General features: G+C 43.8%; 2 protein-coding genes across 3 annotated transcripts; both read right to left on the bottom strand.

The window, feature by feature from the left end:
- Positions 1–2,083: 2,083 nt before the first annotated feature.
- ak7b (adenylate kinase 7b) lies at positions 2,084–10,857 on the bottom strand. The gene is made up of 18 exons (XM_034563620.1): positions 10,759–10,857; positions 10,445–10,591; positions 10,190–10,298; positions 9,265–9,359; positions 8,191–8,292; positions 8,015–8,098; positions 6,732–6,820; positions 6,493–6,583; positions 6,231–6,308; positions 5,469–5,618; positions 5,221–5,349; positions 4,893–4,998; positions 4,540–4,668; positions 4,380–4,445; positions 4,024–4,221; positions 3,026–3,246; positions 2,282–2,440; positions 2,084–2,190 (listed from the first exon to the last, which is right to left on the bottom strand). The coding sequence occupies exons 1-18, from the start codon at positions 10,855–10,857 to the stop codon at positions 2,152–2,154; spliced, it is 2,091 nt and encodes a 696-aa protein (XP_034419511.1). The 3' UTR covers positions 2,084–2,151.
- Positions 10,858–11,369: 512 nt separating this feature from the next.
- Positions 11,370–21,936, bottom strand: galcb (galactosylceramidase b). Of its 2 annotated transcripts, none has more exons than XM_034563399.1 (17): positions 21,721–21,936; positions 21,501–21,569; positions 21,359–21,422; positions 20,452–20,565; positions 20,082–20,221; positions 19,437–19,475; positions 19,095–19,222; positions 16,185–16,340; positions 15,802–15,926; positions 14,980–15,107; positions 14,779–14,868; positions 14,603–14,692; positions 14,370–14,514; positions 13,864–14,044; positions 13,570–13,733; positions 12,239–12,315; positions 11,370–11,674 (listed from the first exon to the last, which is right to left on the bottom strand). In XM_034563399.1, exons 1-17 carry the CDS (start codon positions 21,904–21,906, stop codon positions 11,528–11,530), a joined length of 2,043 nt encoding a protein of 680 aa, XP_034419290.1. In that variant the 5' UTR covers positions 21,907–21,936; the 3' UTR covers positions 11,370–11,527. The 2 variants fall into 2 exon arrangements, with proteins under 2 accessions (XP_034419290.1, XP_034419289.1); XM_034563398.1 differs by lacking the exon at positions 19,095–19,222 and adding an exon at positions 17,503–17,633 and having other exon boundaries at positions 21,721–21,932.
- Between the last annotated feature and the right edge of the window lie 378 nt (positions 21,937–22,314).

The following is a 22,314-nucleotide window of genomic DNA, read 5'->3' on the forward strand; positions in this document are numbered from 1 at the left end:
AAGCTGGTTCCATAAAAGAGGAGCTTGATAACTGAAGGCTCTGGCTCCCATCCTACTTTTTAGGACTCTAGCCCCACATTTAGTTAGCGCAGCTCTCTAGTGGGGCAATATGGTACTACAAGCTCCTTAAGATATGATGGTGCATCACCAATCAAGGCTTTGTAGGTGAGGAGAAGAATTTTAAATGTGATTCTTGATTTTACAGGGAGCCAGTGCAGAGCAGCTAATACAGGAGTAATGTGATCTCTTTTCTTAGTTTTTGTGAGTACACGAGCTGCAGCATTCTGGATCAACTGACCACTAGTAACTACCTGAATTAGTCATGTCATTTATAAATGCTTTCTATGGCATAGATAGTCCTCACTTTAGATGAGGTCACACACAATACTTAACTAACTACCTGAATTAATAATGAATTGCATTATTAAAACACATTTATAAGGCACATGTTAACATAGTCCCTAACCATTAGTGCATATCTAAATCATTATATGTATATTGGGCAACTGTGGCTCAGTGGTGAGCAGGGTCGTCCTTCAATCAGAGGATCGGTGGTTCGATCCCGGGTCCACTAGTCCATGTCCATTGTGTCATTGGGCAAGACACTTAACCCCAAATGTTCCAGTAGCCGTTCTACGGTGTATGAATGTGTTTATGTTAGTTACTGCTGATGTGCAGGTTGAACCGTAGCTCCTCCCATCAGTGTGTGAATAGGTGAATGATGTCATGTAGTGTTAAAGCGCTTTGAGTGGTCAGAAGACTAGAACAGATCTCTATAAGTACAGGTCAACTGACATTTAACTGACATTTAAAACAACTGACATTTAAAAAGTTTTTGTAATCATTTACTAACACTATATAAATGATATGAATCATCTATAAGTCCTTAATAATTGGTTTGTAATATATGTTACTTCATTTACAAAAGGGGAATACATCATTTATAAAGTATGAAAACCCATTCATGAAACTCATAATAATCAAGCTCATTAATCAAGAATAAAACATTTATTCCTGGGTTTATGAATTGCATTAACACACTGAGTGTTAATGTTGGAATGCTTTATAAATGATGAATTAAGTGTTTACTCATACTTAACTAATGCTAAATAACGTGTAGTTATTATAAAGTGTTACTGTTGTTGTTGTTGTCCCGCCTCATGCCGCATGAGGGCCGGGAGCCGACACCCCCCAGCCGACCCAGTCCCGCCCCCATCGCTGCCCTCACAACAACTAAAATGTTTATATCACAGTTTTCAGTCCAGAAAGGAACATTTAACTGGAGTATTTTGTCATTGTATTACTTTTCAGTAACATATCTCAGCCCCGCCCCCACGGAACATAGAGGGGCTGCTGTGTGCACCTGCTTATGTTATGACATGTATCCTCTGTTCACTCACATAGAAAATGAATATCTGGTCCACATTTCAGAACTCATGAGACCATGAGAATATTGCATTACCATATTTTACCTTCAGAAAACTCTCCATGTCACGTTTGTACCGGGGACTCAGACGGTCCAATCGCCGGCTCGAGTCACAATGTTTCCCAAATAAACCAAACTAATTTCCCCACGTGGTAATTAAGTATGTTGCAATGAAATAATTTGCTGTTCTGTCGCAACCAATTATGCACACTTTGGAGTCGCGAGTGGCAACATGAGAGAGACGCAAATTAGCAGCCATTTGTAACATTTATCCTTCCTGGATATCTGAAGCCAAATAAAAGCAATTATGACCCGAGCGCGTCTACTTTGGAGTTTACCAAGTTCATTACACAAATTAACTTCCTAATTAGCTTTTGGCTTCATGCACACTTTCATCCGCTTTTTCAGGAGGCTTTTACGTAATGGCCGGCACACAAGAGCCCAAACAAAGCGGTGTGTAAATACAACAGGGGCCGGAGAATGGGCCCCTTACAAATCCGATCTAATCTAAATCCCAGCATGAACCCAGGGACACAATACAGGGACGAGGCTCCAGGAGGTTTCTCTCCAACACAAACGCTGCTTGTAATTGACTTCAGTCTCTAATATACCTCAGATATAGGGCTCAGGAAAATTAGCAGAAAAAAGCTTTTTTTTCCCCACTTTATTTAGTTTGTTTGTTTAATATTTGCATTCAGTAGAACGAGAGGAAGTGACCTCCACTTTCAGTAGTTGAAGGGATTGTTCTTCATCAAGAACTCCGCCTGGAACGAGACAAACCAGAAGAGAGGATCACAATCAGAACCAAGGAGGCAGGTGATCAGAAGGAGTTAGCAACAGTGCTGAGGGTAATACCAGGAAGTCCACGGGGTCCTGTGGGCGGGCTGTGCAGCACTCCATCAGGCCCTGGGTCAGAGTGGGCATGACGTGCTCCATCAGGTAGCTCCTCATGGGGACCGACTCGGCCTCCAGCACCTCCTCCTGCTGCTGCCTCACCTCCTCCAAGCTCTTAGTCTGAGACGCATTTGAATGCAGCATTAACATATGTAATCTAATATTCAAACACATCCGACATGGTGACCGATACACTGGTTACGTCCCGAGTCTGAAGCTTTGTTTGGTAATGGTAACATTGTAGTGACCAAAGTAACAGGTGACATTCAGAGAGTCGGAGTCTCTCTAGCTCCCTACATATTAAATGCTTTTTATAAGCTCAATAAAACATAACGTTTCTTAGTTACAGACACATGAACTAATGAAAACATTAGTTCATCATTCACACTAATGAATCCCCCTAAATGTTACACACTGCTCCTTTACCAAACGTGGTGATTTCAGAGTTCACAGAAGGTCACGTTAAAATGCAGGTTTGATCCTTGTTTGTGTTGCGTGACCTCAACAGTTCCATTACATCATCAACCTCTGTAGACGTGAACCTCCCTTAAGTTAAATGGGGATGAATACAGCTCATGTGTCACATCTGTGTCTGAAGAGGAGCGGCAGCACATCTGGACCAGAGTTGTGTATTATCAGCTTTGGTATGTCGGTGAAGCGTCACACATCCTTCTTCAAACCCACAGCCCTGCTCCCAGTGCCTACCCACTCCTCCCAGTGTGCAGCCCTGTGTTCAGCCTCCTCTGTCTCCCTCCTCTCCTCCTCAGCTTTCTCCTGGGCCTCTCTCCTCATGTTCTCCTCAGCCTTCCTCCTCTCCTCTTCCTCCAGCTCCTGGCTGGCTGGGCCGTAGTTCCTGGGCTGGCCCACCGTGTCGATGATCTTCTGCATCAGCAGCAGGCAGTCAGGCTCATCCTCACTGGTGATCTCTGGAGAGGACGATAGGGAAAACAGTGAGGTTTGATGACATGATTTATGAGTATGATTTATGAATCTTTCAGACAGGCTTTTCTGATTTACTTAAAACCGGTTTTATTTGGCTCATCACGGTTAAGGTAGGGCTGGGCGATACGGCTTATGAATTAGATCTAGATATCTTTGAACAATATATGATATATCTGTCATTGTTTTGTCTAGCATATTGGTGTAACCCTTTAATGCGCATGTTCAGACACGTTTAGCTGACCTTTGGAGTGAACTCATCTGAATTTAGAAGGAACGCAGCATGTGTATGACATCAGATTTTCCTGATGTTGTCTGTGTGACTCTCTAAAGTTGGCTGCTGTCATTTTGTAAGTGAAATTATTAGTGAAATATTTTTTTTAATCTAATATTTCTTCATTATGCGTTATTCATTCATTGACTTAACTTATCAATACGTGATTGGAAGCTGATCAAATATGAAAGCTCAGCTGTGCTATTTTTCTCTGGTGACATTGACTCACACAAACTGTGATAAGGTGCTCACTTGTACAACCACAGTGGCAGCAGACATGAGATGCAGCTTGACGTGTGTGTGTGTGTGTGTGTGTGTGTGTGTGTGTGTGTGTGTGTGTGTGTGTGTGGAGGGACAGAGGCACAGCCCAGCTGCTGCTGTGAGGTGAACACAACACCTGTGAGCTTACAGAAACCAGTCAGTTTGAAAACCAGTTGGGACAGAACACTGGCGAAACTAGAACAAGACGTAGCCGTGCGTCACGGATTACCCAGGCACAGAGGGACGATGTCCAGCTCATTAAAGAAGTTCACAACAGTTTCATCCTCCATGTTGTATCCTCGGTATCGGGCCAGGCGCCGCAGGAAGTGCTCCTGCTCGTAGTTGTGCTCCTGTACCAGCCTCTCGGGCAGCAGCATCACCCGATCCTTCAGGAAGTCGTCCGTCGCATCCAGGCACAACACAAACTCTGTGGACACACAAGGACACCAGCTCAAAACCACTCCGGACACGTTCTACCAATATCCCAAAGTTTGGAGTGTCATATTTGGAGCTTGTCCTTGAGTTAGCTACATGGTCGACAAGCTTAAATCTCACATTCGACGTGAAAGACACCAGCACACACACCTGGCATAATCGTCTTGCTATATGAAGACATCTGGGCTGCTCCGTCTTCTGCTCCAAGATCTTCAGCTGAAAAAGAAAACACCCAGACGTTTATGTCTGTGCTGCATGTGTCCATGTTGTAGTGAGTGTGTGCAGTAGGAGCTGTGTGTCGGCGCCTCACCAAAGAAGAGCTCTTTAGCTTGTTCGTATGTCTTGGGGAAGCCGTCCAGAACAAAACCCTGGTTTCTGCATGGATTAGACCTCAGCTTCTTCTTCACCACCTTCACCAACAGCTGGTCATCCAAAAGACCTAACGGACAAAGACGTTGAATCGTAAAGGGGCCTTCCAATGATTTAGTGTTGCACTTTCATACAGTTGGGAGACGGTTAAAACGTTTTTTAAAATCTAATACTATTACAAAAGTGCAGTTCAGGTTGTCTCTGCAAACTGACACTGCAGATAAAGGACGGAGGTTGAGATCTGAGGTGAACCGAGGACCAATCAGTAAGGACCCTGGTGGTCCCAGTGTGTACCTCCGTACTGCTCCATACTGTCCTTCAGGCTGTTCAGCAGCTCCTTGGCCTCTGCTGCAGAGTTCTCATCCTCTGCACTTGGATCAGCATCCCGCTCAATATCTTCCTAGAGATGGAATTGTTAGGACATTGAAGGCCGGGTACAGGAAATGTATGTCCATTGGTGTTTTGTTAACAATAGCCAGTGTCAATTTTGTTCATAAAAAATGTCTAAAACTATCAAGACCAAAATCTAAAATAGCTGCCAACATGAACAGTGCCACTAGTGCATATGTGTGTATGTGTGTGTGTGTGTGTGTGTGTGTGTGTGTGCCTTAGAGGAGCTCACCAGTTGTGCGATGGTTTCAGAGATGGTTTCCTTTAGTGTGATGTGATGGAGTTTATAGTATTCACTGATCTGTCTGGACACCGTGCTCTTCCCCACTGCAGGAGGCCCCAATACACAGAGGCGGATGGGCTGGAGAGGACACACTTGGGTTATCACAGGTAGAACCTCTGTAGCTGTAAAGTTCTGATACAGTTGGTCCATGTCATCATGGTTTAAGCAAATTGGACTGGGACATGTGTCTGCTTTACCAGTATTCCCCTGGCTTTCTGGTATTCCTCCACCACCAGCTCTATGTTGTCCACCAGACCAGTCTCACACAACCAGTTGATAGAGAACAGTTCCTTGAGATGGACACCCTCCATGCGTAGGTTCACGAGCAAGGAATCAATTTCCATTGTCTGTCATGGGAAGAAGCACGTCAAGAGACCTTAAAGGAATAATTAAACATTTTGGGAAATGAGCTCGTTCACTATTTATTTCCAAGAGTGAGATGACAAGATGTATATCAACCTCACGTGTGTGTGTTCAGTTCGCAGTCAGGACGAGGTTTGCCTAGCTTAGCATGAAGACTGAAACGAGCAGCCCAGAGTTTAAAAAATACACACAGCAACACCTAAAGCACAATAATTAACATCATTATTGTATTTAGTTTAACCTGCACGCCCAGATCTTGGAACTATTTAATGACAGTTTATCCACCTGCCGAACAATCTTGTGCAGCTTCTCCTGCTACCGGGCGGAGGGCCATGAGCGGGGCTCGAACCGCCAATCCTCTGATTCAAAGACGGCCCTGCTAACCACTGACCAACCATTTTCTTATGTCGCTCTTAGAAGGAAAGCAAATACGTGCATCTCTAAAAATGCTGCACTACTTTTTTAAAGGCTTTATAAAATGTTGAGCTGGGAAGAGGTCAGCGCTCATTTCTGGGTCAAAAGCAATCAAACACACACATAAAAACAAAACCTCCCGAGCATTGCAGGAAAGTGTCTTTTAAACTGGTACGACGTACACTCAAGTCCTTTGTGAGAAAGGCCTCCTCAGATGGCCTCTTCTGGATCACCCCTGGTCCAAGTACAGAGGCAACTTCCTGGTGGAGAAAGAACTCACATATCATCATGAAGTCATGCCAAGCATTGGAGTTTACTCGACCACTGTCACACATGTAATAAAACAGGATACACAGTCTCATTTGTGTAATACAATAAACACTCACTAATTCTGTTTTTACATAACTGGATTCTAATCTGTGTCTAATGAGTTGCCATACACACTTTCACAATGTCCTCCAAGGTATTGTTGGATGAGTCCACAGCGAGAAGGTAATACGGCTTGGGCTGATGTTCAATCACATTCTGTATCACACTTAAACACAAAGAAATCTCATTGTATAAATATGTACACCAATAAGGATCAGAGTTATTAAAGCCTTTTGCAAAGCAGGGCTCTGTGGAATCTATAACCTCAATTTCTCAAGGAAGCTATCAAGACAAAAAGCATGTGAATGTCCAACCTTGCCAGGTCGCTGATGTGAATCGTGGGGACGATGTTTGTGCCGTCTCCAAAGACAGGTATTTCCTGTTCTTGTCCCAGCCATGATGTCTAACAATACACAGTATTTCAATTAGTCACACGTATGAAGCAAATTCACAAATTCAGGGGGGTCCGAGGACAGGGATGCTTGTTGGTATTCAGACCCAAATTATTCACGGGTCAAACCCCCCCCCCCCCCCCCCCCCCGTGTGGTTATTACAATCACAACGTTTGAAAAGCTAATCCCAGCTGACCCCCGCTTTGATCCACCACTACAAAGGAAACGCTCGTACTGATTTGTGACATGAATCATGTAAAAGTCAGGTTCGAGTTGGAGGAGGCTGCACGTTGTGTTGCTTCCCTCGTAGTTCAACAACGGGGGCGCAACAGCCAAATTTATGGGAAACGTGTTCGGTGAAAATGTACCGTACTTCAAAAAATGATAATGAAGGTGATACTTTATTGTCAGATGAAGTCTGAAATGTGTCCATGCCGTGTAATCGGAGTCACTCAGCTAAGCCTCTGCTTTTATGGAAAATTAAATAATGATACGTGCCACACTGCTTACCAAAATGTAAAGTCTTAGTATCAGTTATATGTGTCTATATTGAGAGACAAATAAATCAAATCAAATAAATAAATAAGATAAAAATAATAAATACAAAAAGGAATGGAGCCCTCAGATACAACTCCCTTCATAGAGCCGTAGTCCCCATCACTAGTGGCGTTTCCATATTATTATTATTATTTATTTTGTTACTATTTGATAAGGGACTGTGCACATTAATAAAAAACTATTTTTGTAAATGCGCCAGAGTTAGCCAAGTGGCTATTTTTCATCTGTATTCCCGATTTATTAGACATAATTGACGAGTGTTGAGCCTCGGTTAGATTACACTCACGAACGGACCCACAGGAGTTCTGTTCACACTGTCGCCTTGGTTGCAGGACGTAAAATAAAAACATTAGAAAAGTGACAGCGAAATGTCAACGACATTGACTAAAACCAAAAGAAAATAATGAACTAAAATCTGAGGAAAACTACATTTTCATCAGAAGACTAAAACAAAATCAGTTGGGAGTTAACGCTGTACTTGACCCATTAAGAATAAGTATAATTTGGATATGACCAGACTCAGCTCCCTGACTGTAAGGATCTCCTATTCAGACTTTTAGTTTGAGAGACACGTGTGAATAATGAGGAGATCAGACAGATCTTGTTGACAGCTAAAGCAACAGTCTACATTTGTCTTCTAATCTCACCTTGAAAAAGTAGTGGAAGACCTCTTCTCCCATCCCGTACTGGAGTCCTGACGCCACCACGTATGTGGAGAACAGTGTCCTCTTCTAAAAGCAACAGTCATATGGGGGACAGTCAGAGCCATACCTGTCAGTCACATGTGTCTCCTGCACAAGATGCAAAGGAAGTGGAAGCTCACCGTTTTTCCCATTTTGACCACCCTCTTCTCCAGGTCAATGTGCGGTTTGAAGTTGGGATGTGCTCTTCTTCCCCAGAAAATGTCATCAGTGAAAGGGACCTCCTGCAGCACAACCAAAAGTGTTCAACCTAAACATACATCTGCTTTGACCAGCGCTGGTGAGTGAACGGAGTTGGGACATTGTACAAGGGAACCAGAATGCATACATTGGGGTTACTGTAAAAAATATATATATAAAAAACTAATTGAATTTACTCAGATGTAAGCAGTTACAGTCAAAATACCAACGCAGAAGACACCCGCTAGCATCTGTATGCAGCGCACCGTGAGGCTTTCAAGGAACTAGAACGTGAACCCATCCGGGTCATTATTAGACGCAGAGAGAAAACACTCCGGGCGTGTGATGCCGTAGTATCAAGAACAAGAAGGCCCACACAGGGTGGGAGGATCAAACCTACAGGACTTTTAACCAGGAGACTGCTGTTTGTGTGTCGTGTGAATCCAACAACATTTAGTTTGACTTTACATTTGCAACATAAAACCTTTTACCTGAAACCTAACTCGTGGTTTTGTTGTCTAAACCTGAGCAAGTGTTTCTGTTTGAATAACCAAAGTTAGCCCTGAGCCGGGCTACCCAGGCTTAGAAAGTGCCCCGACCAACTGACAGCATGTGACGAGTTGGAAGTTATATATGGCTCCTAAAAAAATATTTTCAATTTGCATTAAATAAAAAAATAATAAGGACTTTTAGTATTGACATATGAATAATCAAATACAAAACCATAGCTGTTGCAGAGGGAGGAGTCAAATCCGCTGCTATAATTAATATAACCCCCTAGCTGACTGTTTTTTGGCTGTTGATCAGAAGAAATGTGCGGTCTAATATGTTTAAAGATGCCATGCTACATGATATGGAACTGAAGAGAACGGCACCATTTTTATCAAAAGGAAGAAGAACTAATAAATACAATACTAATACTAATAGCTCTACAATGTGTGAGGAGGAATAGGGTTGATGTTACACAGACAGAAACGAGGTGAGACTAGCTCGAGGTGCTGCGTGTGTCCACTTACAGGATCGAGCGGCCTGCTGCACGCCCAGGTCATCACCGTGGAGACGAGGATGAACATCTTTGGTCCAGAAAAACGGCCCATTTCCTTGTGGAGAGCTACAAATACAACACAGGAGCTCACGACCAAAATAATTCATTGTGGTACAATTATATCACGCTGACATGCAGATATGCACATTTTATTGTGATGGTTTCTTTTCTTTTGGGGTCATTATTGGTGAAGAGGTAAAAAACATGAACTATACACACAGATGATAGATCTTAAGAGGCATCAGCTGTGACACAATAGTCATAAACAGAAAGCGCAGAGTCAAGGTTACTTTCATGACAAATAGTACCTCAATACATCGTTACAGGAAAGATAATATTAATTTTGATTGAACATTAAACTCCAAACCTATGTTGGCCTACATACTGGAGATGCAGTTATAGACACCCAAAAGACAATGTGTGAACAGTTGTAAGATAACGAACAAACATCCTGGAAACCCATCAACCCCCCAACAGAGACAGAGACCTACATCAACTCCCCAACAGAGACTGAGGTCTGCATCAACCCCCCAACAGAGACTGAGGTCTGCATCAACCCCCCAACAGAGACTGAGGTCTGCATCAACCCCCCAACAGAGACTGAGACCTGCATCAACCCCCCAACAGAGACCTACATCAACTCCCCAACAGAGACAGAGACCTACATCAACCCCCCAACAGAGACTGAGACCTACATCAACCCCCCAACAGAGACTGAGACCTACATCAACCCCCCAACAGAGACTGAGACCTACATCAACCCCCCAACAGAGACTGAGGCCTACATCAACCCCCCAACAGAGACTGAGGCCTACATCAACCCCCCAACAGAGACTGAGGCCTACATCAACCCCCCAACAGAGACTGAGGCCTACATCAACCCCCCACCTGCTGACCTGAAACGGCCCAGAGGGCTTCGTCCAGCTGGTCGGCATGCTGGGTAATGTTGTAGATGACCACGTCGCAGCCCATCAGCTTTGAAAGCAGCTCATCCTTGTTCGGTTGCTTGCATGCAAACAAGAGATTGAGGTCAAGTGGATTTTATGTTCTAAAGCTCAAGTTTAACATGAATTGAATTGTTGCATTCCTCCTGATGCACATTCAAACATGTGCCGAGGAAGGTTTTTCTCAGCCAACGGGCTGTCACTTACTAAATACTCCTCCAGGGCATATGGACCGTCCACGTGACATTTGGCAGAAACGGTTCCTACAACGTGAAACGCTCGCGCTCCGCTGCGCACGACCCTCTCCTCCTCTCCCTCGGGCTCCGTCTGTCCGACCGCACGTTCACACAGAAGCTGCGGAGAGACGACACGTTGACTCGAGTGTTGGTAGTTAGTTAGTTTAACTTCCGCTATGGCCACACACCGTGTCACGGTAACTTTATATGCTGAATTCATTTAACCAACAGTCGTAACCAGTTTAACGAACTCAATCCAGACCGTCCACATTGAAATAGATTTACCGTAGCGATACTTTTGGACGCGTACGAGTCCATCTTGTTGATAAAAACTCTGGTGACGCGAGGGGACAGTTCGGGTTTCTCCATCCTCGGCTCCGCCATAGCAGCCCGTCTCCTGTTGTTGGAGGGCCGTTGCCATGGAGTTGTCCCGTTGCCATGGAGTTGGCCCTCTCGCACCAGCTCACGTCGCTGGTGCGAGCCTCACGGCAGAGTTTGACTAGCGAGGCCGCCAGAGAGCGTTCTTTACCGGGTCAAGAGGGTCTACATGAGCCCCCTCCTGAAACATGGCGTCGGCCTCCACAGCCCAGACGTATCGCTACAATGCGTATTACCGGAGGTTCCCACACGTCCACGGTCAGCGTCACATACATGATAATAATACATTATTCTGTTCTGTATTAATACCATAATACCGAACACACAGTTTGAAGGGCTGAGGCCCAAAGTCAAACGTCTAGACCCCTGAACCTCTCGTCTCCGCCCGGCCTCTGAGACAAGATGAGCTCCAACCAGTGCTCATCATCTCTTCAGAGCATCAAGGCAATTATTTATCAACCACATGACACTATTAGAATTATAAACACTTTTTATTGTACACATTTTTTATTTCGGCCATTTTTAAAATCATTAAAAAGCAAACTATAAACAAATATTTAAAAAACTGTGCATGATTTACAATTATATCAGTGTTGAAATTACATTGTGTGCCCTTTTCCTTTTCTCTTAATTCTTGGGTCACCACATCCTCATAAATATTGTTTTCACAGTGAAATCAGTATTCTGCCACCACAGCAAAGTTATCAAACTGAGCCAGTTCAAAGGCGCGGGTTCCGATGGCAGCCCAGCCGCTCTTTGGTGTCAGTACCACAGCATTCCTCCACAGCGGGTATCCATTCAGCTGCCCCGACGCATACTGACCCTACAGGGTGGGGGGCAGTGACAGGTTACACACACACACACACACACACACACTACACACACTACACACACTGAGCAACTTCCTCAGATACAGTAGGACTCATCTAGCTGAGAGGCTCATTCTTTTGAGAACCAACATTAACAACAGTCACTGCAGGTCCAGTCCATGAACTCTATGGAGTGTAAGCCAGACTGCTCGAAAACAAGCTCCATGTTTATTATTAGTGAGTGTGACCTGATCGATCAATCATTTAAAGCTATCAGCTCGCTAAATAACTCTAAATATATATTACTACAACAACAACTAATGATTATTTTCGTCCTCAATTAATTTGCAAAGAGCAAAAAGGCTCCAATGTGGGATTCCAATCAAACTCAATCTAATCTAATCTCAAAGTCTTCATGGGCAGTCTCCAGACTCAGTCAAGCTGCTGTTTGCTTTGGTCTTCAGTGTTACATTAATCCTTATGGCAGGTCACCAAAAGCCCACGGTTTGAGTTGGACACATAAAGGAGCGTCAGTAGAAAAGCTTTCAAACACTCACAACCTTGAAGTCTCCACTTACTTCCACAGTGAGGGATACAGTGTGCCAACCATACGCTCGGGTTCCAGACTTTCCCTCCGCCAGTACCGTCTGTCCAGCTGTTAAGAGAATGAAACATGTTCTGAGGTCATCTTCACAAATATGGTCATATACAACCGTTTGTAGAAGACTTCTTTGATTTCTGTCTGGTGGCAATCTGTACTCTTTCTGATGTCAACAAATTCCATGAAAATACCAAAACCAAGACAGGAAGACAAACGAGTGGAAAGCTGCTCTCAGTGATTGACAGGCATAAAAGCCAGAATGGGATCTAGACCAGTGATTCTTCATCATGGGGCCGCGACCCCTGACCCCCACTGACTGGACACTCCAGCTGTCACAGATATGAAGAGCAACTTCGGTTCTGCAAACAGGAAGACTGCTGAAGCATATCATTCGCAGATTATAAAGGCTATATTTTCTTTTGCACATTATTTAATTTTATTTACGGTTTATTTAATTTGAAACATATTATTTTGAATATCCATTTTATTACCACATATTAATTATTTAAATTTCTTTCTCAGTTTGTTTGAGTTACTCCTTTTTTTTCCTCCAGTAAAATATATTTAATATTTATTTTTGTGCCTTTACATTTGTTCTTGTAATAGCTTGATTTGTTCCATGTTGGGCAAATAATTGTTGTTGTTGTTGTGCAGGTTTACATGATGAACAAATGTCTTTGTGATGATCACATTGCGTCATGTTTTTGCTTGATTTGATGTAGTTATTGAATACAAATCAAACCAAGAGGGAGATCAATTAGTTAAACCAATACGGTGTTGCTATTGGAAAAGTTGAGCCCCAAGGTCAAAACAACAAGCTGTAAAACGGCATGTCCAGAGATGTTCTATAGTTCAAATGAAAAGGTAACAACAACTAGTGTCTGATGTATCTTATTCCTGTTATTTTACTCAATAGCACATACTCACTACCCCCAAAGAAATGGATCACATGATCACCAAATGTGAAATAATCCACTACTGAAAATAGTCCTCAACAAATCCACCATTTCCTCCTGTCTGACCAGCATGTGCTTAAAACTGAAGTAGTCAGCTGTTTCTGGAATTTACCGAGGCTTTTCTTTTTTTTTTTAAAGCACCAATGAGTTTAGGGCAGAGAGCAACATTCAAGAAGTCATAAAGTATTAGTACTAACGCATGACTGGAGTTGCTCTTCTCATGGGATTGGTTGACAATAAGAATCATAAAATATTGCCTGACTTATTCTTTTAAAAAGATTTTTTTTTCCATTAAAATATATTTCCTCATGTATGTATGTTTGTATATGGAGCAGAGGGTGACACTACTGACCGAGATCGTTGGTAACTTTGTATGTGCCGTCTGCAAACACCCAGAAGAAGACCCCTTTAGCGCTGCGGACTGCCTGGCCTCCTTTGTCCACCCGGGCTGCTATGAACACGCCACCGGCCTTCACGCTCTCCATGAAGACGTCGCACGTGATCGTCAGGTCGGCCCTGTAACATCACATCGTTACGCTGGATGGAAAGTTAGTACAAGGAGCTGGGTCCTGACAGTAACTTGAAGTAATCCTGTGTATTCTCACAGGGACACCAGTGTTGAAAACAAACACGATGAGGCACTTACCACTGATGGTCTCCTATGACACTGATGGTCTGGTCAGCGTCAGCCACCCATGTGACGGGCCTCTCAGTCACAACCTGTCGTAGGGTAAAGACGTGAGGTCCGGGGTCGGTCATGTTGATGTGGTACTCGAACACCCCCGTCTGGTCAGCGAAGTCTGGAGCCTCTGAGAAGGGGGGGTTTCCTACAGGAGGTGGGACAGAGTACACGGGGAAAAATCAACTATACTTATACACTTAAATGTATTCATATTTTGAGAAAGCTCATACTTTGTGGCCCTGTCTAACATTAAATGACTTATTACAAATAAATCCTTTTAGGAATTAAACTTCAAAATGCTAAAAATAAATAAATAATGAATCTATTGCTCTTAATGTGTACTATAACTTCGGTTTGAGTTTGGTCCTGTAAAATGATTTATTTGTCTGATACACATTATATTGTTTGACATTTGAAGAATTCAATAAGCAAAGTGTAAATGCTCTGCGTGCTGCATATGCCGTACTTACGGACGTTAAAGTCGTCCTTGTAGACTTTAGGGAAGCGAGCAGAGGGCGGGGGGGCAGGGAAGCGGCCTTTCTGCCCTGTTGGAAGTGTGGTGAACGTGTAAACCTCATCTTCAGCCAGCTCCAACGTGAATGATCCATCTTGAAGCTGAAATCACGTCATAGACATAAGCATATACAAAGACTGTTAAAGTTGTTACTTGATGCTGAGGTTTGTTGGAGGAGGAATCTTGTACCTTCTGTGGCGTTAGCTTCTGAAAGAAGGAGGACTTTTTGCTCTTGAAGTTAAACTGTGAGCGCCACACTTGGAGCTCCTTTATGAAGGCCTAGGAAAAAGAAAGAATCAAGGAGTAAGACAAAAGAATCATTCGCTCATTTTAAACAGTGGGATGAAGACCGCAGAGGAACTTACAAAGGATCCCTTCAGCTGGAAAGTTGCATTCTGGGAAGTCACATTGAAGGGAGGGAGCGGGGGTCTTATGCACACTGAATGATCGTGAGTCTGTAAAGATATTCAGGGAGAACACGTTCAAGAGGATCTCTGTTGGTGTACAGCTGTTATTACACAATCAGAGGAGGAACGCTTTGATCCAAATAGGACAGCCTAACTTGCCATGGTCTCTATGACAACGGTGAGGTTTCCTTTCCCGTCAGTGAGCGCTACATAACTTCCACCTCCTGTCAGATGTCCAACAGTCTGCAGGTAGGTCCATCCTGGCTGGGTGAACTGTGTGGTGTGGGCTACGAGGGAAACAAATGAACATGTACGTACTAAACCGTTTCAGAGGACATCGTATTAAGATTCTTTCTTTAAGAGCCACAGCACTGTCAACTTTTAAACTCCGAACTGTGACAAAATAATAACTTCTTTTTTGGTTCAAATCTATCAGGTAAAGTTGGATTCCCATCCCACGTTTCCAGAACACACGCGTGTGAAACATGTCGAAAAACACTACATTTGTATCTCAGTGAATGTTCCGTATGTGAATAGCTAACTCGACCTTGGGCACCGATTGTACATTGATACGACCTCACACTCTGCCCGTGGTGACCCAGTTTATCTCATAAAAGGCAACGGAGTGGCAGTGAGCTGGGTGGGGGAGCCGATCATTAGTGTGCAGCGTGGCCTTGTGTCTTCACATGAGCTGTGGAGACGCAGGGACACCGTCTGACAGTAGAGAGTAGAAACAGGGACAGTTCCCACGCTGCTGCTAGTCCTATTCATGCATTATCAGATATTTTGACTGAAGACAGACAGAGATGGAAGGGAGGAGGGGGTTGATGTGCAACAAAGTTCCCACAGCCATGTTTGGTGCGTAAACCCAGGAGCTCCATGGAAGTCTCCCTTTTTGCATCGAGGCACACCTCTAATAAAGGCTCTGGCTGACGAAGCAGCTTGTGTGGCTCATTGCATTGTTTGAAATCAATGCTTCACCTGTGATCCAGATTGGAGACTCCACCACGTAGTTGCCGCTCCAGGGCTCCTCAGCCGTCATCAGCCCGTCTCTGCTGAATGGCAGATCCTTGTAGTAGCTGGCCACCAGGTTCCAGGAGATGGTGCTGGAGGGAGAATCACCTTCATCACATCACATCACATTTACAAGTCAAACATGTAATATATTCTCTTATGTTTGCTTAAAATAAACCAATATATAACTGGGTAGTGCTCCTCCCATAGGTTAAAAATGAATGGGCTACAAGCATACATTTCAGGTTATTCAAGGAAAGCATTTGATGAACTTCTACAATCCTAATAAAATAAACACATTTAGTCAGATGTCCACTCATTCACAAAGCGCTGCTTGTGTATTTACTCACGCCGTCATGAGTCCATTGACGTAGTTCTGGTTGAGGATGCGAGCCCAGCAGCCTCCCCCCACCTCGTCGTTGAAAGTGCTGTAGTCCTCCGACGACCACAGCTTCTTCTGTGTCTTCAGGGCCTCCTTCACCGAGGTGGTGCCCGGGTAGTGGGCCCTGAATGCCACACCAACAATGCACACGGTCAAGGTCCCTGAATGTCACAGCAACTATACACAATGTCAAGGTCCCTGAATGCATCACCAACAATGCACAAGGGCCCTGAAAGTCATAGCAACTATATACACGGTCAAGGTCCCTGAATGTTACAGCAACTATACACACGGTCAAGGTCCCTGAATGTTACAGCAACTATACACACGGTCAAGGTCCCTGAATGTCACAGCAACAATGCACAAGGTCCTTGAATGCCACACCAACAATGCACACGGTCAAGGTCCCCGAATGCCACACCAACAAAGCACAAGGTCCCTGAATGTCACAGCAACTATACACACGGTCAAGGTCCCTGAATGTCACACCCACCCACAGTGAAGTCCAAACTCAACATTTACCAACTATGTAGTGACTGGGTTAATGCATGACGGTATTCGTAGATATTAGCGGTGCACCAATCAACTAGCCAACAGCCAGACAAAGAGTTCCAGGAAACACCTGCTCACCAAGCTCATGGTTCTCATTGTGTTTGGTCTCACAGATTACACTCATAACTTAGAGCCTCTTTAATACAAAGAGAGAAACATGTCCATATATAGTAGAGTTAACGCCTCATACTGACATGTTAATCTGACGGAGGAAATATAAATCTATGGATAAGTGCAGCCATGTCACACAGCCTCAAGAACAATCTGGAGAACACTGCAATGTAATGAAACTACTTTAACATACCGTCTGACTGATTCTAGAGGGGAATACATTCCCTTCCTTTTTGACCAACATGAGTATCCAAAAGTACTGAAAGTTGGCACTAATTGCTTCTTAAGATGGGTCACGTGTCACTGCTGGACAAACTATGTAAACTGGTTAAAAATGATCTCAGACATGTCCTTGATATTTCTGTACTGATATAAAAGTGATCAAAATCAGCAACAGAAAACATGATTGGTGGTTCTTTAGTTGCTTCAAACCACAAACAAATGGAAGAAGATGCTCATTCACTCAAAGCAGAAGGGTTGAGATCACAGGCACATTCCTATTGTTAGTACTGTACATCACACCATGCAGGTTAACACCGTAGTCCCAAGTCTTTAAAGATGCACTCATTCTCCTGTTAATAGCTCAGTGTTACAGGAAACAGCGGCTCAGAGGATGGTCCTACCCTATCACGTCTACGGCTCTGCTGAGCTCGGGATCGAGCAGCAGAGACAGGACAACGGGCTCCCACAGGTTGTCACTGGCTATGATCCTGACTGTCTCCAGACCACTCTTGTCCAGAGTGTACCGCAGCAGCTGGTTCAGCCGGTGGCAGTCACACAGGAAGACAGAGAGCACAGGAACACACAGACTTTACAGTGCTGGCTGCAACCACGTGAAACCGGAACTTTGGAAATAAAGAGAACGGACTTTAAAGCTGCTTTCACTCTCGTCTTTCAGCCAGCCAAACATATGGCATATTATCAATTGAGTTGATATGGCTAACATGTTTGCAAACAGTGGACTATCATATTTATTCATTCATTTGTAGTGGTCATCCTGGATATGTGAACAAATATTCTCTCTCCTGGTTTGGTCTCCACCAACTAGAACGTTATCTGGCTGAATGCTCCACTGTCTTCACCAGCTAGTCTCCAGCTGTGTCTGCCAGCTGTGGTGCACTATTGATTTATCAGAACTCATCTCCTAGTTCAACTTGGATTGGTTGATATCGAGACTATCCAATAACGATAGATGAACCATTGTTGCACAAAGAGTTTAATGTGGGAACATGATTACTAGTTACTCCACAAGCAACCCGTTTTTTTTCAAAATGAGTATAGTGGCAGTATAGGCTAACTGGTAAACACCTTCTCCAGTTAGAAGACAGGCAGAGATGCAAAGATGGAGATCAGATTTAAGAATCAGTAACCTGTCCAGCCCTGGCTGTGGGTGTGTCACTGTGAGCGACACCGGTAATCTGGATAAATGTGCAAGAGTACGCTAGATAATAAAAACTATCCAACCGAAATCTCCAGCCCATTGTTGTCAACTCTTCAAGACAGTAGCTGGCAGCACGAGCTCCAAACGCTGACCAAGTCAGACACACTGACACAACGTCCCTTTAGCCACTCCCCCTAAATGATCATTATATACCCAAACAACAAACATGGCTCACAGCTGTTAGGATAGCAGCTTGTGGAAGACGTTGGTGACGGGCAGGTCGTTTATCTAATCTTTACATTGGGGCCAAATGATTGGACCGGCTTGTTACAGTCTCGAACAGATACCAGATTGTTTTCCTTTGTCAGAGCAGTTGAGTCATTGATTGCTGTCGGGATGTTAACGAAACAGAAATGTTTCTGAGGATCTTTAACATGACATTAGGCAGCAACATAGTGTACAGTTTAAAACATAATGGTAGAAATGCCATGCAGTAAAGGAAAACACTCTCCCATGCATATGGATATACTCTATATGCAGCTTATCAAGTCACCCTACGATTGTCTCTTTTAAGTCCAAATAGAAAAACAGCCACAAACAATCAGCTTTGACGGAGCCCGGCACATCGATTGCTGGAGAAGACCGTTGCAGTGGACATTTCACCATCTGTGCATCACATGTTTAGTTAATCAGTTGTCATGCCAGATTGTCCTTGGGTGAACACCCAGCACGCGCTTCGATCCCCACACCTTTACATCGTGACCAGTGAGTGATTCTGCAGCAAGACTTTGATACGGTGCCACTTTAGTGTGACGCCGAGCCAACTGTACTCACCCGATGGCCTCAACAGACTCATTAAGCTGGGGGTCAACGAGCATTGAATTAGCGATGCTCCAATCGCCATCTGCTGCAATGATGCCAACACCGGTGAGACCAACTTTATCCAGCGTGTTCCGGAGCACCTTGGCAACAAAGACATGCTCTCAGAGGAACCCAGCTACAACTTTTCAATATCTGTACCGCTGAGATTTGAAATGCATCTCTCACGTGGGACACGACTCAATGTTGGAGGCTGTTTTTCTCCTTTCAGTTACAGTTCAGGCTGAGCTTACCCATAATGCACATGTATCACTCAAAGCAATAAGGGGACATTGAAAGATAGAAGGGTAGGATTACCTTGATGTACTTGCTGTCATAGCTTCGCTCGTTCCAAATCTAAAAAGATGAAAGTGAATTTTAGTTTGAGAGCGAACATCAAATCTATGAAAGCAGCAACCAATCCAAAGAGCCATTTTGCCATATTTTCCACCAAATAAAAGTAGTTTGGAGACGCAAAAGCTATTTGATATCATAGCTTAGCAAGTTTTATTTATTTATTTATATATATTCAAAAACTATACTTTGTTGTATTTATGAAATTATAGAACAAGAATAAATACAATTCTTGACATTGCATTGCTATTTTATATGCTATGTTATAACAATATCAAACTCTTGTGAAGAGGAGAAAAAAAAAGGGAAAAAAAGGTGTCAGACTACATTGAGGTGAACTATTCAGGCCTTGACCTCTCCCCATATTTGTGGCTCATGGGGTAGAGTGGTCGTCCTGTAACCATAAGGTAGTAAGTTCCAACTTAGACCATGATATGAAAAGGTGTTTTAATTGCATTAACCTCATAGGAAAAAGTTCAATATGGATGAATATGAACACCATGTCCTCCGTTGAAGGTTTGGGCTGATCGGATAGAAAAGGCAGTCCTACTTTGCACAGCGTGGTGCGAGAACAGGAATGGGATTCAAAGTAAGTAAGCGAGTACGCACCCCAACATACTGAATGTCCAGGTCATGGTACTGCTTCGCCCCGAGGATCCAGTTCACCACGTATGCTGCAGTGATGTCTGGGAAGTCATAGGGCCAGTTCTTACCACGGCCCACCCAGCCAGGAAACGCCCAGGGCAAACCTACATGAAGGCACCAACAGACAGTTTGGCATTGCGGTTCCATTGATGGAACACTGTGCATCTTCATCCTAACGGCCTCAGCAATACACAGATTCTTGTCTGAGTGCACAGCCTGATCAGCCCTGTGTGCCGTTAATGAATGAACACTGCAAGTTGTAAAAAGGCAATTGAAGAAGTTGTGAAAGCTTCCAGTAGTTTAGAGCAGAAGAAGCCACATTGTTCTTTCTTACTTATGAGTGTGATATTTGGGTTCCTCTTCTTGGCCTCTTTCATCAGCCACCACTCGTACCCTCGGAAGAAGTTCTCATCGTTCTCGTAGTGCATGTGTGACGGCTCCGTTCCATCTTCACAAAGAGAAGACAGATAACAGTCATGAGCTAACAGAGCACAGAACCAACCTCTTATTCATTGTGTCGTCTAAGGATCCAGGGTTTATCCATGGCCTTTTATATAATCCCTCCGTTTGAATATCAAAGCAGCCACAATATACCATATTTCAGCTGGTCTCCTGTTAGAGAGGCCTGTTGTTTTGAAGATAGCGAGAATGAAACTACCACCTCACTGAAATAGGAGCCTGTCTGTGAGTCGGTCCTCATCTGTGCAGAGACCATCGCAACCTCTTCAGCTCCACTGGACATGTGTTTTAGTGCACTATGCACACACTGTGTCGTGTACTGAAAGGGGATCCCCGTATTAACTCAACCTCTGGACTTGCTCACCACGTGACATTCAAGAAGAAATGAAGAAAGGGAACTTCAGCGGCCGATTCTCCAGCATTGCTAGGGGACCCATGTCATGTCAGGTGCATTGCTCAGGACCTCAGAAAGCCCAGCTCTCACTGCACTAGTACAAGACGTACACACGGCATGCAGGAACATAACCCCACGTCGTTTAAATAATGCTATATCTGCTCCTTTTAAATTAAATTATTAGCATTTTGTTTTTAATATGAAGAAAAAGAAACTCATTTTGCAATTCTCAGCACATCTTTGGGATGTATTTGGGCACAAAATGTTGGCGCTCTATTGGTGAAGTCACTCAAAATTAAATCCACAGAAATTTGAATAAGACAATCATTGTCAAGAGAAAATACAAACCTTTGTGTTTTTAAGTTGTAGTGGTAATAACATCACTCACCAGTAGTTTGAGCGTCTCCTCCTATCTCCACCTTCAGTATGTGCAGAGAGGCTCCAAAGTTCGGCTGAAAGTCACGAGTTGTTGTTATTTTATGGAGGTTACGTCCGTAGAACAAGTGAAGGAAGTGAACGAAGTGTCCTACCTTAAACAAGAAGTCTAGTATCTGGCTGCGGTACGGCTCTGCATAGTTCACCAGTAACCGGGACGTCGCCTAAAAGGGAGCGGCGCACACAATACAACGTTACCCGAGACAGAGGGATGCTATCGGCGCACAAGTATTCAGGCAGCCAACGTCCCCTTTAACTCCAGTGGGCAGTACCGTAACTAGCAGGAAGTAAATAGAACAAACGGACGGAACTCACCCCTCCGCCGCTCAAACCTCCGATTCCGTCAAAAACTCTGCCCAGGCCCTCTGCGTCGGTGAGGACGTAGGAGTGAGAGGAGCCCAGGGCCACGGAGAGCCCCAGGAGGGGGAGGACATAAGAGTGAGAGGAGCCCAGGGCCACGGAGAGCCCTAGCAGCAGCGCGGCCAACTCTCTGCGCCCCATCCTGCTACACTGGTGGTCGCTGCGCGCGGCCGCTGCACATGTGTACGCTTCTGTACGTCACATGACCGCGCTGCTGAGGACTCACGTGATCTCCATCGCCGTCTCCGTTTTTTTTGCTTTTTAGTTCTGTTTTCTTTTTTATATATAAATAGACAACAACATATGACAAACTATCGGTTTTTATTGAAAAATCCATGTTCAAAAAATTATATATATATATATATATATATATATATATATATAATGTTCTTTCTTTTAATCAATCTTGTTACAAATATTAAGGACACACTTTGAAATTAAAAAGAAGAGTAAAAGTAATCTACTTTCTTTGAAGATGTCTCCAAAACCTAATCTTAAAAATCTTATATATTCAAGTAAAGGCAAACCGAATAAAAAGACATGACAGAG

This window comes from Cyclopterus lumpus, chromosome 22 (genome assembly GCF_009769545.1).
Source record: "Cyclopterus lumpus isolate fCycLum1 chromosome 22, fCycLum1.pri, whole genome shotgun sequence".
Taxonomy (NCBI): Eukaryota; Metazoa; Chordata; class Actinopteri; order Perciformes; family Cyclopteridae; genus Cyclopterus; species Cyclopterus lumpus.